General features: G+C 38.4%; 1 protein-coding gene across 11 annotated transcripts in view; it reads left to right on the plus strand.

Moving 5' to 3' along the window:
• The window catches only part of nrxn3b (neurexin 3b), a 234,772-nt gene that overhangs the window by 205,032 nt on the left and 15,588 nt on the right, over window positions 1-14,152 (plus strand). For 9 of the 11 annotated variants that reach the window (XR_015848352.1, XM_088325668.1, XM_088325677.1 and 6 more), the window contains 4 exons: window positions 3,403-3,574; window positions 6,008-6,097; window positions 9,207-9,517; window positions 13,677-13,755. Coding sequence is in view for 10 of the 11 variants with exons in the window: in XM_088325668.1 (XP_088181794.1) it covers window positions 3,403-3,574; window positions 6,008-6,097; window positions 9,207-9,517; window positions 13,677-13,755 (652 nt within the window). In the remaining variant the exon portion in view is untranslated. The remainder of the gene's footprint in view (window positions 1-3,402; window positions 3,575-6,007; window positions 6,098-9,206; window positions 9,518-13,676; window positions 13,756-14,152) is intronic. The other 2 variants (XM_088325672.1, XM_088325676.1) reach the window with 2 other exon arrangements.

Here is a 14,152-nt window from a genome sequence, read left to right on the forward strand (position 1 = left end):
ATCGGTGAACTGATGGATGGATCGGTTTGATCCGTTTGTGAGCTCTTTGATGGATCGGTTCGATCCACTCATGAACTTTAAGATCCATGAGTTTGATCCATTCATGAGCTCTCCAAGAGACTAGTTAGATCACTTCATGAGCTCTTCGATCGATTAGTTGGGTCCATTCTTTTTACTCTTTGATGGATTGGTTCGATCCACTCATGAACTTTAAGATCCATGAGTTTAATCCATTCATGAGCTCTCCAAGAGATTAGTTAGATCAATTCATGAGCTCTTCGATCAATTTGTTGGGTCCATTTTTTTTTTTACTCTTTGATGGATCGGTTCGATCCAATTATGAACTTTAAGATACATGAGTTTAATCCATTCATGAGCTCTCCAAGAGATTAGTTTGATCAATTCATGAGCTCTTCGATCGATTAGTTGGGTCCCTTTTTTTACTCTTTGATGGATCGGTTCGATCCAGTCATGAACTTTAAGATCCATGAGTTTAATCCATTCATGAGCTCTCAAGGAGACTAGTTAGATCACTTCATGAGCTCTTCGATCGAATAGTTGGGTCCATTTTTTTACTCTTTGATGTATCGGTTTGATCCAGTCATGAACTTTAAGATCCATGAGTTTAATCCATTCATGAGCTCTCAAGGAGACTAGTTAGATCACTTTGTGAGCTCTTCGATCGATTAGTTGGGTCCATTTTTTTACTCTTTGATGGATCGGCTCGATCCAGTCATGAACTTTAAGATACATGAGTTTAATCCATTCATGAGCTCTCCAAGAGACTAGTTCGATCAACTCATGAGTTCTTCGATCGATTAGTTGGGTCCCTTTTTTTACTCTTTGATGGATCAGTTCGATCCAGTCATGAACTTTAAGGTAAACGAGTTTGATCCATTCATGAGCTCTCCAAGAGACTAGTTCGATCAAATCATGAGCTCTTCGATCGATTAGTTGGGTCCCCTTTTTTACTCTTTGATGGATCGGTTCGATCCAGTCATGAACTTTAAGATCCATGAGTTTAATCCATTCATGAGCTCTCAAGGAGACTAGTTAGATCACTTCGTGAGCTCTTCGATCGATTAGTTGGGTCCATTTTTTTACTCTTTGATGGATCGGTTCGATCCAGTCATGAACTTTAAGATACATGAGTTTTATCCATTTATGAGCTCTCCAAGAGATTAGTTCGATCAATTCATGAGCTCTTCGATCGATTAGTTGGGTCCATTTTTTTACTCTTTGATGGATCGGTTCTATCCACTCATGAACTTTTAGATAAATGAGTTTGATCCATTCATGAGCTCTCCAAGAGACTAGTTCGATCAATTCATGAGCTCTTCGATCGATGAGTTGGGTCCATTTTTTTACTCTTTGATGGATCTGTTCGATCCAGTCATGAACTTTAATATACATGAGTTCGATCCATTCATGAGCTCTTCGATCGATTAGTTGGGTCCATTTTTTTTACTCTTTGATGAATCGGTTTGATCCACTCATGAACTTTAAGACACATGAGTTTAATCCATGAGTAAACTCTTTGAGGGACTAGTTCAATCAATCGATTCTTGAACTATGATGGATTCCTACGATCCCTTTTTACCTATTGGATGGATCATAACGTCTTAGAAAGATTGGTTTGATCCATTCATAAGCTTTTGGGTTATTGGTTCTATCCATAAATAAACTCTTTGATGGACTACTTCAATTCATTCATGACCTCATTGATGTGTCAGTTTTATATGCTTGTGAGCTCTTTGAGGAAAGATCCCTTCCTGAGCTCCTTGATGGATTAGTCCAATCCCTTGTTGATTGTTATGATTAATTAGTTCGATCCATTCATGATCTCTTTGATGGAAGAGTCCAATCCATTCATGAACTCCTTAATAGGATAGTTCGATCCATTCATGATCTGTTTGAAGGATGAGTTTGGTCCAATAATAAGCTCTTTGGTAGATTGGTTCAATCCACTCATGAACTCTTAGATGGATTAGTTGGCTCCATATTTTAGCTCTTTGATGAATTTTGGTAAGATCAGGTCTTAAGTGCTAGATGACTAAGTTCGATCCATTCATGAGCTCTTCTATTAATTATTTGGGTCCATTTTTTTACTCTTTGATGAATCATTTGATCCACTCATGAACTTTAAGATACATGAGTTTAATCCATGAGTGAACTCTTTGAGGGACTAGTTCAATCAATCAATTCTTGATCTATGATTCCTTCGATCCCTTTTTACCAATTGGATGGATCATAGAGTCTTTAAAAGATTGGTTCGATCCATAAATAAACTCTTTGACGGACTACTTCAATTCATCCATGACTTCGTTGATGTGTGAGTTGATTTGATCCCTTCCTGAGCTCTTTGATGGATTGGTCTAATCCCTTATTGAACGTTATGATAAATTAGTTCCATCCATTCAGGATCTCTTTGATGGACGAGTCCAATCCATTCATGGACTCCTTGATAGGATAGTTCGATCCATTCATGATCTGTTTGAAGGATGAGTTTAGTCCATTAATAAGCTCTTTGACAGATTGGTTCAATCCATTCATGAACTCTTAGATGGATTATTTGGCTCCAAATTTTAGCTTTTTGATGAATTTTGCTAAGATCAGGTCACCAAGTGCTAGATGAGTAAGTTGATCCATTCATAAACTATTTGTTTCATCCATTCATGGTCTCTTTGATGGACAAGTCCACTCCATTCATGAACTCCAGGATAGGATAGTGCGATCCATTCATGATCTGTTTGAAGTATGAGTTTAGTCCATTAATAAGCTCTTTGATAGATTGGTTCAATCCATTCATGAACTCTTAGATGGATTAGTTGGGTCCATATTTTAGCTCTTTGATGAATTTTGGTAAGATCAGGTCTTAAGTTAGATGTGTAAGTTTGATCCATTCATGAACTATTTGTTTCATCGATTCACGATCTCTTTGATGGATTGGTTTGATCCAATCCTAAACGCCTTGATAGATTAGTTTGATCCATTCATGATCTCTTTGATGAATGATTGTCCTTTTTTCCCCTTTTTCTAATCGAATGGAACGCGGTGTTAGCATCCTTGCTACAAATAGCGCTGCTGTCTTCTAAGAACGTTTTTTCATTCGATGTCTCGGGTTTAAGGGTTCTGCCAATTAGAATCGTGACGGGTTCGGGTTAATACGGGCAGGGTCCCCGACGATCTGTCTTTTTTCGCTTGTTCGCTGGACTCAAAGAGCTGTCGTGCTGCACGGTATTCTTCCGGGGGGGAATCCGGAGAACAAGGAATTGCAATGATCTAAACCAGAGGCAAAAACACCTCCATCGTTGCTGTTCAAACGGGCCGACTCGGGCTATATTATTTCGGGGAATCCGGAGAGCAAGGAATTGTATTTCTCATGATGTGATATTTTTTCAGGAACAAGGCAAGGTGGGCGTGACCTTCAACATCGGCACGGTGGACATCAGCGTGAAGGAATTGAAGGCGGCCATCAACGACGGCAAATATCATTTGGTGCGCTTCACCCGCAACGGGGGCAACGCCACCCTCCAAGTGGACAACTGGCCAATCAACGAGCACTTCCCTTCAGGTAAGCCGGGGCGGAGGACTGGACACCACCGGGGGTCTTTTGGGGTCTGGGGGATCTCTCCAATCCTACGTTGACCTGATTGGGGGGTTTGGTTTAAAGACTCCTTGTTGTTAGTCTTACCAGAGAGAACTACAAGATATTTTCTCTATCTTTCTCTCTCCTTCAATCTCTCTATCCCTCTCTTTTCTATGTGTATGTCACTTTCTGCCTTTTCCTTTTTACCTCTCTCTCTCTTTCTCTTTCACTCACCCTGTTTTTTCTTCTCCTCCATTTCCCCTTCTCTTTCCCCTGTCTTTATGTCTATCTCTTTCTCCATCCATCTTTTCTCAATCCATCCCCCGACTCTCACTGTCTTTCAGTCTTTTGCTTTTATTCATCTGTCTCTCCCTCCCTCTGTCTGTCTTTCCTTTGTTCTTCCTCCCTTCCACCTATCTCACTTTTTCTCTGTCTTTCTTTCTCTCTCTCTCTTTGTCCTTTTATCTCCAACTGTATCTTTCCCTTCCCCTCTCTCCATTTATTTGTACCTCCACCTCTCTCTCTACCTCTTCTATCGTTCTCCCTTCTTTAATCTCTCTCTCCCTTTTTCTATGTGTATGTCACCTTCTCCCTTTTTTGATGTCTCTCTCACTCTCTCTTTCTCGCACTCTTCCCCCTGTCATTTTCTCTATCTTTCTCTCTCCTTCAATCTCTCTCTCCCTCTCTTTTCTATGTGTATGTCACCTTCTCCCTTTTTTGATGTCTCTCTCACTCTCTCTTTCTCGCACTCTTCCCCCTGTCATTTTCTCTATCTTTCTCTCTCCTTCAATCTCTCTCTCCCTCTCTTTTCTATGTGTATGTCACCTTCTGCCTTTTCCTTTTTACCTGTCTCTCTCTTTCTCTTTCTTTTCTCTCTCTGTCCGTCTATATACAACTGTATCTTTCCCTTCCCCTCTCTCCATTTATTTCTACCTCCACCACTCTCTCTACCTCTTCTATCTTTCTCTCTCCTTCAATCTCTCTCTCTCTTTCTCTATGTGTATGTCGCCTTCTGCCTTTTTGCTGTGTCTCTCGCCCTTTCTCTCTTTCTTTCTCGCACTCTTACCTCTGTCCTTTTCGCTATCATTCTCTCTCACTATCATCCCTCTCCCCTTCCCCCCTCTCCTTTTATCTGTTTCTTTCTCCATCCTCCCCTGTCTTTCTCTGTTTTTTTGTGTCTTTCTCTCATACTGTCTATCCATCTCCTCTCTTTCCTTTGCCCCCTTCCTCCCTCTCCCTTTCTGTCTTTTTTGCTCTTCCTTCTCTCTCTGCCCCTCCATCCTTCTCTCTCTCATCACCTCTCTTTCTAACCTCACTTTTTCTCTGTTTTTTTGTCTTACCCTCTCTTCCTTGCGCTTACTTTGTCTTCTTTCTCACTTTCTTTTGATGGCTTTCTCTGTGGCTTTTTCTGACTTTTATTTTCTTTCTCTCACTCTCTCTCTGTCCATCCATCTCCTCTCTCCCTTTTTCCCTCTCCCCCATCTCTTTCCGCTTTCTTTCTCGTCTTTTTCTCTCTCTCCTTCCCTCTTTACCTCTGTCCTTCTGTCTTACCCTCTCTCTCTTACTCTCACTTTGAGCTTTTCTTTCTCACTTTCTCTCGATGGCTTTCTCTGTGGCTTTTTCTGACTTTTACTCTCTTTCTCACTCTCTCTCTGTCCATCCATCTCCTCTCTTTCCCTCCCCCCTCTCTTCGTCCCTCTCCCTTATCTCTTTCTGTCTTTCTTTCACTCTTTTCTCTCTCTCTCTCTCTCCCTTTCTTTTTCTGTCTTTTTCACTTGTTTTTGTCTCTCTCTCCTTCCCTCTCTACCTCTGTCCTTCTGTCTTACACTCTCTCTCTTACTTTGTCCTTCTCCTTCTCACTTTCTCTTGATGCCTTTCTCTGTGGCTTTTTCTGACTTTCTCTTTTTAGGAAGAGCCCCATTTCCCAGCAACCTCACACAAATTCTAAGGCGGCCATATTGACTATCAATCCGGCAAGGTACACGCTATTGTCCTCATTAGCGGGACAATTAGCGCCTGTCACATTCGATCTAGCAGGAAGACGACAATTGCTACATTAGCATCTCTCAGTTGTCATTGGAGCTCATTTAATTTTCCGCTTCTTCGCATTCATAATGCGGACATCCCGGATTCCTAAAACGGTCACGAGGGAGCAGTCCGAAGTAGCATAAGGGCAACGTGCGATTTGAGAGATTTGGAAGCAGGTGGTGTCCCGGGCCGCAGCGCTAGCTCCGACGCTAACGCCTTTTCTTGCAGGTTGTGTTCTAACGAATTACAAAGCGAAAAAAACTTCATAAAACTGCATAAATCTTCTGATAAAAATCCTAAATCCAGATAAAAGTCATTTAAATCTCTTGTCTAAATGTGTCTTGTGTGTGGCCGACTTCTCTTTTCCCAAACTCTTTGTTAAACTTGAAGGCAACAGCGACATTGAGCGCTATCAAACGGCAAATAAGAAAATCCCGTTCAAATATACCCGACCGGTGGAAGATTGGCTTCAGGAGAAAGGTAAATCTGTCCCGCTTTTTTCCGGCGTCCATCTTTGATTTGCTCTCATCCCCGCCGGCTTGTTCCCTGACGACCTCCGAGAACGCAAAACTGTCCTTTTAAAAAAGCGTGCTCCCCAACCCCGACGGTACCGGGCCCCTGGCTCCTTTGCTGCCGGGAGGGAACGAAAATTCACCCTTTCCTGGTTTATAATAGAGTCACTCTTAGAGCGACGGCCATCTTGGATTACAAGCGCAACTGCGAATGCATTTTACGACTTTAGACCGGGATTCCATGACTACATGAGAGGAAAAGTTAAGGGTACAGACCCCCATTTTCAAGACAGTTTAAGTGGTAGCCATCTTGGATGACAAGCAAAAAGGAACTACAAATCAGTCCGCGTACTTAAAAATCTAAACAGGGTTTCGAGGACTGGATTGATGGAAAAGTTGTCGGTATTTAAGAAAATAGACCCATTTTTTCAGGACTTTCTAAGCGTAAACAGAAGAATTGGATCCATTAAACTAGGATAAGTAGGAACTAAAGAAAACCACCTTTTTTTGGTTCAGTTTGGTATTATCGATTATTTACCTGATATTTAGAGGTTTAGTATACAGAGTTTATTGTTTTTATATGGATTCATTTTTACTATTTTTATTTTTTTACTTTTTTTGTATATATTTATAAGTTTTAATTTTGGTAATTTATTGAATTATATGTATGATAATATATATATATATATTCTTATAATAATTTTTAAAAATTTTGGTGTTGTTTTTTTACATTTTCTTTTATAATTTGTATTATCTTTTTAAAATTATGAGATTATTATTTATTTTTATTGGATTTTTTCTATATAAATATTTGTTCAATTTTTAAAAGTGCCTCATTTTTCATTTTTATACATTTATTTTTTAATCATTTTTTTTTTCATTTATAACTATTCTATATCGTTAGTTTTTTAATGATTAATTTTTCGAAAAGATTTTTTCTGTTGTCTTTATTTATTTGTAAATAATATATTTCATTTTTTTTTTATTATTATTTAGTTTTTAATATAATTTGTATTTATATAATTTTGATTTATTCCGTTTATTTAATACATTTTTTATTTACATTAACTTTAGTTTTGATTTACTATTTTAATTTATATTGCTTTCTTTATTTTTTCAATTTATTATTATTGTATTATATGCAAAAATATTGTTCTTATTATAAATAATCCTTTTTCGGGCCTTGAAAATATCGTTTCGCAAACCGATTGGTACTGAAAAAGGTTGGGGACCACTGCCTTAAACCCTTTAAATAACCAAAAAACATCAAATTCTATATTTTTTGCCACCTTCTCCCATTTTGTTGTTAATGTTGTCATCATTTCTTTTCTTTTATTGTGTGCTTGAAACCAGTTAAAGGGACTGGGAAGGCAACAAGGGAAAAAAACACCTGAAAAACATTGCACGTACTCTAAATGATTCATAAAAAAGTTTCTAAAATCCGCATAACGATAAGAATAAATGAACAAATCATAAAGTCCCTTTAACACGTCTTTAAAAATGTTTTTAAAAATGATAAAGTCGCCCGCATGATCGCCCATTCATTTTTACCTTTTTGTGACGTCGGCATCTTGCCCCGCCCCCTAAGCCCCGCTTCCTCCGAGACCCCGCCCCCTCCGAGACCCCGCCCCTATCCTTTTATCAAACTCACCAACGATGTCATTAAAATGCATGCAAGGTTTTTTTGCGTCCGCAGTGTTTTAATTCCGTTCCGTTTGTTCCCATTTGACACGCGGTGAGTTATTATTATTGTTGCTTCTTTTTTGAATCGTGGATTTCTGGAATCATTTTCATCGTTTTTGCTGTGTTTTGTGTTTTTTCGTGCGCTTTGTAGCATTCGTTGCTTTTAGCATCAGCGCTAGCACGTTCACTGGACACCGCAAATCGCTTTCCTGGACACGATCCATCGATATAGTTTTTGTCGATTAATCAATGACACTTATTTTCGTGATTTCGACTTAATTTGAGTTTATCGTGTCGGAAAATAGAAACAATTTTAATCGTTAAACCGAAATCGTTTTTCCTTTTTTGGGGTTGTACGATCTCCCTTTTTTTCAAACAAAATCACCGTCTTGATTTTTGTTCTTACCCGATTTGACAATTTTATATTAAAGTCAAAAAATATGGACAAAAAGTGAATAAAAAACTACAAAAATGGTGGATTCGTTTTCACTGTTTGACCTTAGAGATCATTTGGGAAAATAGTTCCAAACCAGGGGTGTCAAACTCATTTTAACTCAGGGGCCACACGATAGAACAAACATTCTGTACCAGTAGATTAAAGGGAAAGAAAAAGAGAGATAAAGAAATAAGAGAAAGATTGAAGGAAAAGGAGAGAGGGCGGGACAAAGAAAGAAAAAGAGAGAGAGGGAGAGGGCGTGAGAAACAAAAGATAAAAAGTCGTGAGAGAGGGGGAAAAGAAAGGGAGAGGAAGAAAGAAATCCAAGGAGAAATAGAAAGACAGAAGGAGAGAAAAGAGAAAAAGGTAGGAAGAGAGAAAGAGTAAAAGAAAAAAGGAAGTTAGAGCAAAAGAGTTCAAAAGACACAGAGAGAGAAAGAGACAAAGAGCAACAAAGGAAGAGAAAAAGAGAGACACTGAGAGTGAAAGAGACAGAGTGGGAGAAAAGGGGTGGAAAATAAATATATATATATATAGAGAGAGAGAGAGAGAGAGAGAGGAAGAGATAAATAAATACAAGTACAGTGTCTTTGTGTGAGGCACCTGGCTTTGGCAACATGAAGTTGACATATTTCAACCTGCAGCTTGTTTTTCTCTTGCGCTTCTCTGAGTGTTGTCTCGCGGGCCGGATTCAATCCCTTAGCGGGCCTGATCTGGCCCACGGGCCGCCTGTTTGACACCTGTGTTCTTAACGATAAGTCGATTCCATAAATAATTCGATTAATGATCCATCAAAAATGTTCGATTACTCATAGTGGATCGTGTCAAATTTTGCCAGTGTCCAGTGAACCTATCACGTGCTACGATTTCTCACCAGCTTCCGCCATAACCACACCCCTTTTACCTCTCGACCAATCACGTCCTTTATCCATAACATGTTTTTTTTTCCCCGTTTTAGGCCGCCAACTTACCATCTTCAACACGCAAGCTACGATTTCCATCGGCGGCAAAGATCGGAACCGTCCGTACCAGGGACAGATTTCGGGTCTCTACTACAACGGACTCAAAGTCCTCAACATGGCCGCAGAGGCTCACGTCAACGTCCGGGTCAACGGCAGCGTCCGATTGGTCGGCGACGTGCCGGCCGGACGGAGCCCCGCCCGCCCCACCGCCGCCCTACCCCCTGAGATGTCCACCACTTTCATAGAGACCACGACCACCCTGTCCACCACCACAACCCGAAAGCAAAGGTCACCGCCCACCGTGCAGGTTAGACACGCCCCTTTGAGGAATCGGACACGCCCTAAATTGCCAGACGCGAATAAACGAAGAACGTGAGCTAGCCCGTAATTGAATAAACATAGAAATGAGTTAACAAGTTTAAGTGAGTAAAATAACAAACGAATAAATGAATAATGTCAGGACCAGAACGGAGACAGGACCCACTTGCGTAACGTTCATCTCAATTCTATTGGAAGAAAGGAAAGGGTTGCCCCCACGATCCGGTGATCACTGGGTGCGGGAAGCAGGTTGCTCTGAACGCAGTAGTGGGACTTCCGTGGCAAGCGATAGCGGTGTCGGGAACGGAAAAACGGGTCAGTAGCCGGGACAGGAGAGCAGAACGTGGTCGGAAGCGAGTCATAAGCCAGGAAAGGAGAGTAGATGTGGTCGAGGAAGAAAAAAGGTCGAAAGCCGGGACGGGAGAGTGGACGTGATCAAGATCAAAAACGGGTTGAAGCCGTGGGACAGACGAGAGCAAAGAACAGGTTGGAGTCCGGGTCGAAAAAAAAGGCTTGCCTAGTGTAAACTGAGGTTCGCAGACGGACTGACCAAAAGGCGACAGACAGGAGTGGGTTTAAATAGGGACAGGGAGCCGATCGGAGTCTGAGGTAGTTATCATGACCAAAAATTGAATAAACAAAGGAATAATGAAATGTGAAACGTGAATAGACGAAAACGAGTTTAAATGGATAAATGCATCCACGAATGGACAAACATGAATAAATTGATAATTGAGTAAACAAGTAAATGAATAGATGAGTATGCAAATAAAAAACAAATAAATAAACAGGTCAAAAAGTAAACAAATTAATGACTAAATGAATTAATTAGTAGTCCAGTCATGTTTATTTGTTTGGCCCTTAATCACAAGGCGTCTCAAAGGTCTGCACAGACCACAGACTTTTCCAGAGTGAGGAAAAGAGAAGAGAGGATAAGAGAGACAAAGAAAGAGTTATAAAAGAAAAGAGGGACAATTGAGAGAAAGATTGAGAGTCACAGAGAGACAGAGGGAGAAAGAAAAAGAAGGAGACTGAAAGAAAGACAAATGGAAAAAGATGAAAGAAAGAGACAAAAAGAGCCTGAGACAGAGAAAGAAGATAGATAGATAGATAGATAGATAGATAGATAGATAGATGGATAGATAGATAGATAGATAGATAGATAGATAGATAGATAGATAGATAGATAGATAGATAGATAGATAGATAGATAGATAGATAGATAGATAGATAGATAGATAGATAGATAGATAGATAGATAGATAGATAGATAGATGGATACTTTATTCATCCCCGAAGGGAAATTCACATTTCCAGCAGCATCCCTGAGCTGAGAACAATAAAGACGAGATAGAAAGACAAGAGAGAGAGCCAGACAGAAAGACGAGAGAGAGAGAGAGAGAGAGGGCGAGAGAGAAAGAGAGAGCGAGACAGCAAGACGAGAGAGAGCGAGAGAGAAAGACGAGAGAGAGAGAGAGAGAGATTGAGAGAGAAAGTAAGACGAGAGAGAAAGACGAAAGAGAGAGAGAGATTGAGAGAGAAAGTAAGACGAGAGAGAAAGACGAAAGAGAGAGAGAGAGAGAGATTGAGAGAGAAAGTAAGACGAGAGAGAAAGACGAAAGAGAGAGCAAGAAAGAAAGATGAGAGAGAGAGAGCGAGAGAGATGAGGGAGAGAAAGATGAGGAAGAGAAAGAGAGTGAGAGAGAAAGATGAGGGAGAGAAAGAGAGTGAGAGAGAAAGATGAGGGAGAGAAAGAGAGCGAGAGAGAAAGAGAGCGAGAGATAAAGACGAGAGAGAGAGAGAGAGAGAGAAAGACGAGCGAGAGAGAGAAATGAATAAAAAAATAAAATAACTGAATAGATAAGCAAATGAATAAACAAGTGAAACAATAATAATTCAATAAATAAATAGGATAAAATATTAAAAGAATAAATTAAAAAAGTATAATCCGATAAACAAATACACAAGTAAACGAGTAAACAAACCAATACATGAAAAGACGAGTAAACAAATAAATGAATACAAGAAAAAGCAAACAAGTAAACACATTTATAAGTTAATAAACAAAAAAGAACCATTACACGATTAGATAAATACAAGAATCTAATCATAATTAATTAAATGAGTAAGTTTATAAAATGTTAAGAGAAAAAATAGTAGACAAATAAATAAGTGAATAAATATATATTTTTTTTAAATAACGTCTAAAATGCAAAATTCATTATTTTCAGTTGGATTTTGTTTCTCTTTATTTTACATTTTTGTGAAATAAAAACATGACACTTTTTAATTTCAATTTTAATTGAATTTTTGGATTATTTTTTTTTCTCAACCGATTTAAAAAAAAAGCTAGCTTGTTGCAGCGCTACGCCGAAAAGAATATTTTAATTTCAATTATTTATTGAATCAGCTAATTTCCCATTTTAGTTCGATTTATTACGACCAAACGAATTACTTTTAATGGAAGCTAACGTAAATAAACTACTTCCTGCTTCAATAGCTCCAAGCTAATCCGCCGCCTCATTAGCTAGCGCTCCGAGGGGACGTTAGCTCGTTGCGTCGCTACGTAAAGACCGTGGACATCGCGTGAGTAACGCCATTTGGCTTTAGCATTAGCGTGACGGTTAGCGGCGGAAATGGCGACACCCGAGGTCTTAGCCCCGCCCCCTCGACAACACCAGGGGGCTAAACCAATCACGCTCCCCCCGCGGCTAGCTCGCGATTTCGACGTTTCTTCATCGTAACGTCAAGGGAAGTAGCGCTAATTCATGATGCTAGCCATCTTTCGGATGAAATGAGGATTAAGACCCCTTGTGCATGTTATTGGGGGATTTTACATGGGAAACCAGGTAGCTCTTAGCGGATTAAGCTAGCGCTAGCGTGCTTTGATAAATCTGACGATGAGCCTTTTTGCAAAAAGGTTCTCATGATTTTGATGTATTAGATAGGAATATTTGATATCACGATACCGCTATGGAGTATCGGATTTTGTCATATTCCCTGATACCAATGCACATATGGGGAAAAAAAAAAAAAAAATATATATATATATATATATATATATATATACATATATATATCAACCAGTTCAGGGTGTCCACTGCTTGAAGATAGCTGGGATGGGCTCCAGCACCCCCGCGACCCTACTGAGGATAAGCGGTGCAGATGATGGATAGATGCATATATGTATATATATGAAATTACTATATAAAACAATAAAAAAACATAATAATGATTAAGTATTTCTTTTTACAAAAGATAAAATAAGAAGAAAATGAATTATCGAACGCATCCTTCTTATTTTTACCATTAATATTTTTGTGTTTAATTATTTTTATTATAAAATAAAAGATAAATGAAATCAAAAAGAAAATAAGTTAAAAAAAGAAATCATTAAAAGCATAATTCTTTCATTTTCTTCATAATATTATATTTGTATTATTATTCTTTTCATTATAAAATGATTGAATAAATGAAACAAAATAGCACCTAGTATTCACTTTAAACACTTTTATTCTATGTTTATTTTCTTTTACCAAAATAAAATCTAGAAAAATAATGACAAAACACATATCTTTTGTGTGTTTTATTTTGTATAACATTAAAAAAAATTAAAATGAATGAAAATTTTACTTATGAAAACCTATTTGCTTTTAAGTATTGAAGTATAGAATAATCCCATTTTACTATTTCAACCAGTTTTAGATTTAAGTGAGAAAAAATACGATTTTTTGTAAATATTTTTAAGCCGTTCTCAAAAAATAAAATAAAAGAATGAAAATAGGAGCAGTAGTCTGATATTGCAAATCGTAAAAAATACTTTTCCGGTCTTGGTAAGAGAATAAAAATATCAAAATGTATGTCTATTGTACGTCTATTTATTTACATATGTATGTATTTGTCGATGTATTTTTTATGGAAACCCTTTATTGAATTCTTTATTTAATGTACCTTATTTTAAATCATTTTCCTTTTTGTATCCATCTAGTTTTTTATTCATTTAAATACATAAATACTAGAATATATATACAAAATGTCAAGAAAAGTCCGAAAGCCACAAGCGATTTGATGTACGGTGTGCACACGACCAAAACGGGCCAGCCCGAACCGCGAGTAACTGAAACCCCATTCTATTTCTATTCGGGCAGACGACGGACGACCTGGTTTCGTCGGCCGAGTGTTCGAGCGACGACGAGGACCTGGAAGAATGCGATTCCGGGCACACAGGTGGGACCTCACTCCCTATTTTTGAATGCCTGCTCCCCGACTCGGGTCGGATTGCCCCCACCCCTGATTTTTTTAGGACGATCGATATTCGTTACTTGTTATTATGATTTGCTTCCTCTCCGCTGAGCATCGTCGGAGCTTCAAGTGTAACTTATGCGACCAAAAAATAGCGTGCGGGGATTTCGTGGGATTTTATTTTGAAAAGAAAAAGAAGAAAGAAAATGTATTATAGTTCTATTCAGGTACTACTTCAAATGATTATTTTTTAAATAATTGCCTCATAAAAATGTTGGTAACTCACATTGTTTAACATTATTGAATAACGATAAATTATATCAAATGAAATAACTATTGTTTAGGTCCAATTTAATATTTTATATATATATTTTTAAAGTAT

The sequence above is a fragment of the Urocampus carinirostris genome, chromosome 20, assembly GCF_059441175.1.
Source record: "Urocampus carinirostris isolate Australia breed hairy pipefish chromosome 20, RoL_Ucar_1.0, whole genome shotgun sequence".
In the NCBI taxonomy this organism is placed as follows: Eukaryota; Metazoa; Chordata; class Actinopteri; order Syngnathiformes; family Syngnathidae; genus Urocampus; species Urocampus carinirostris.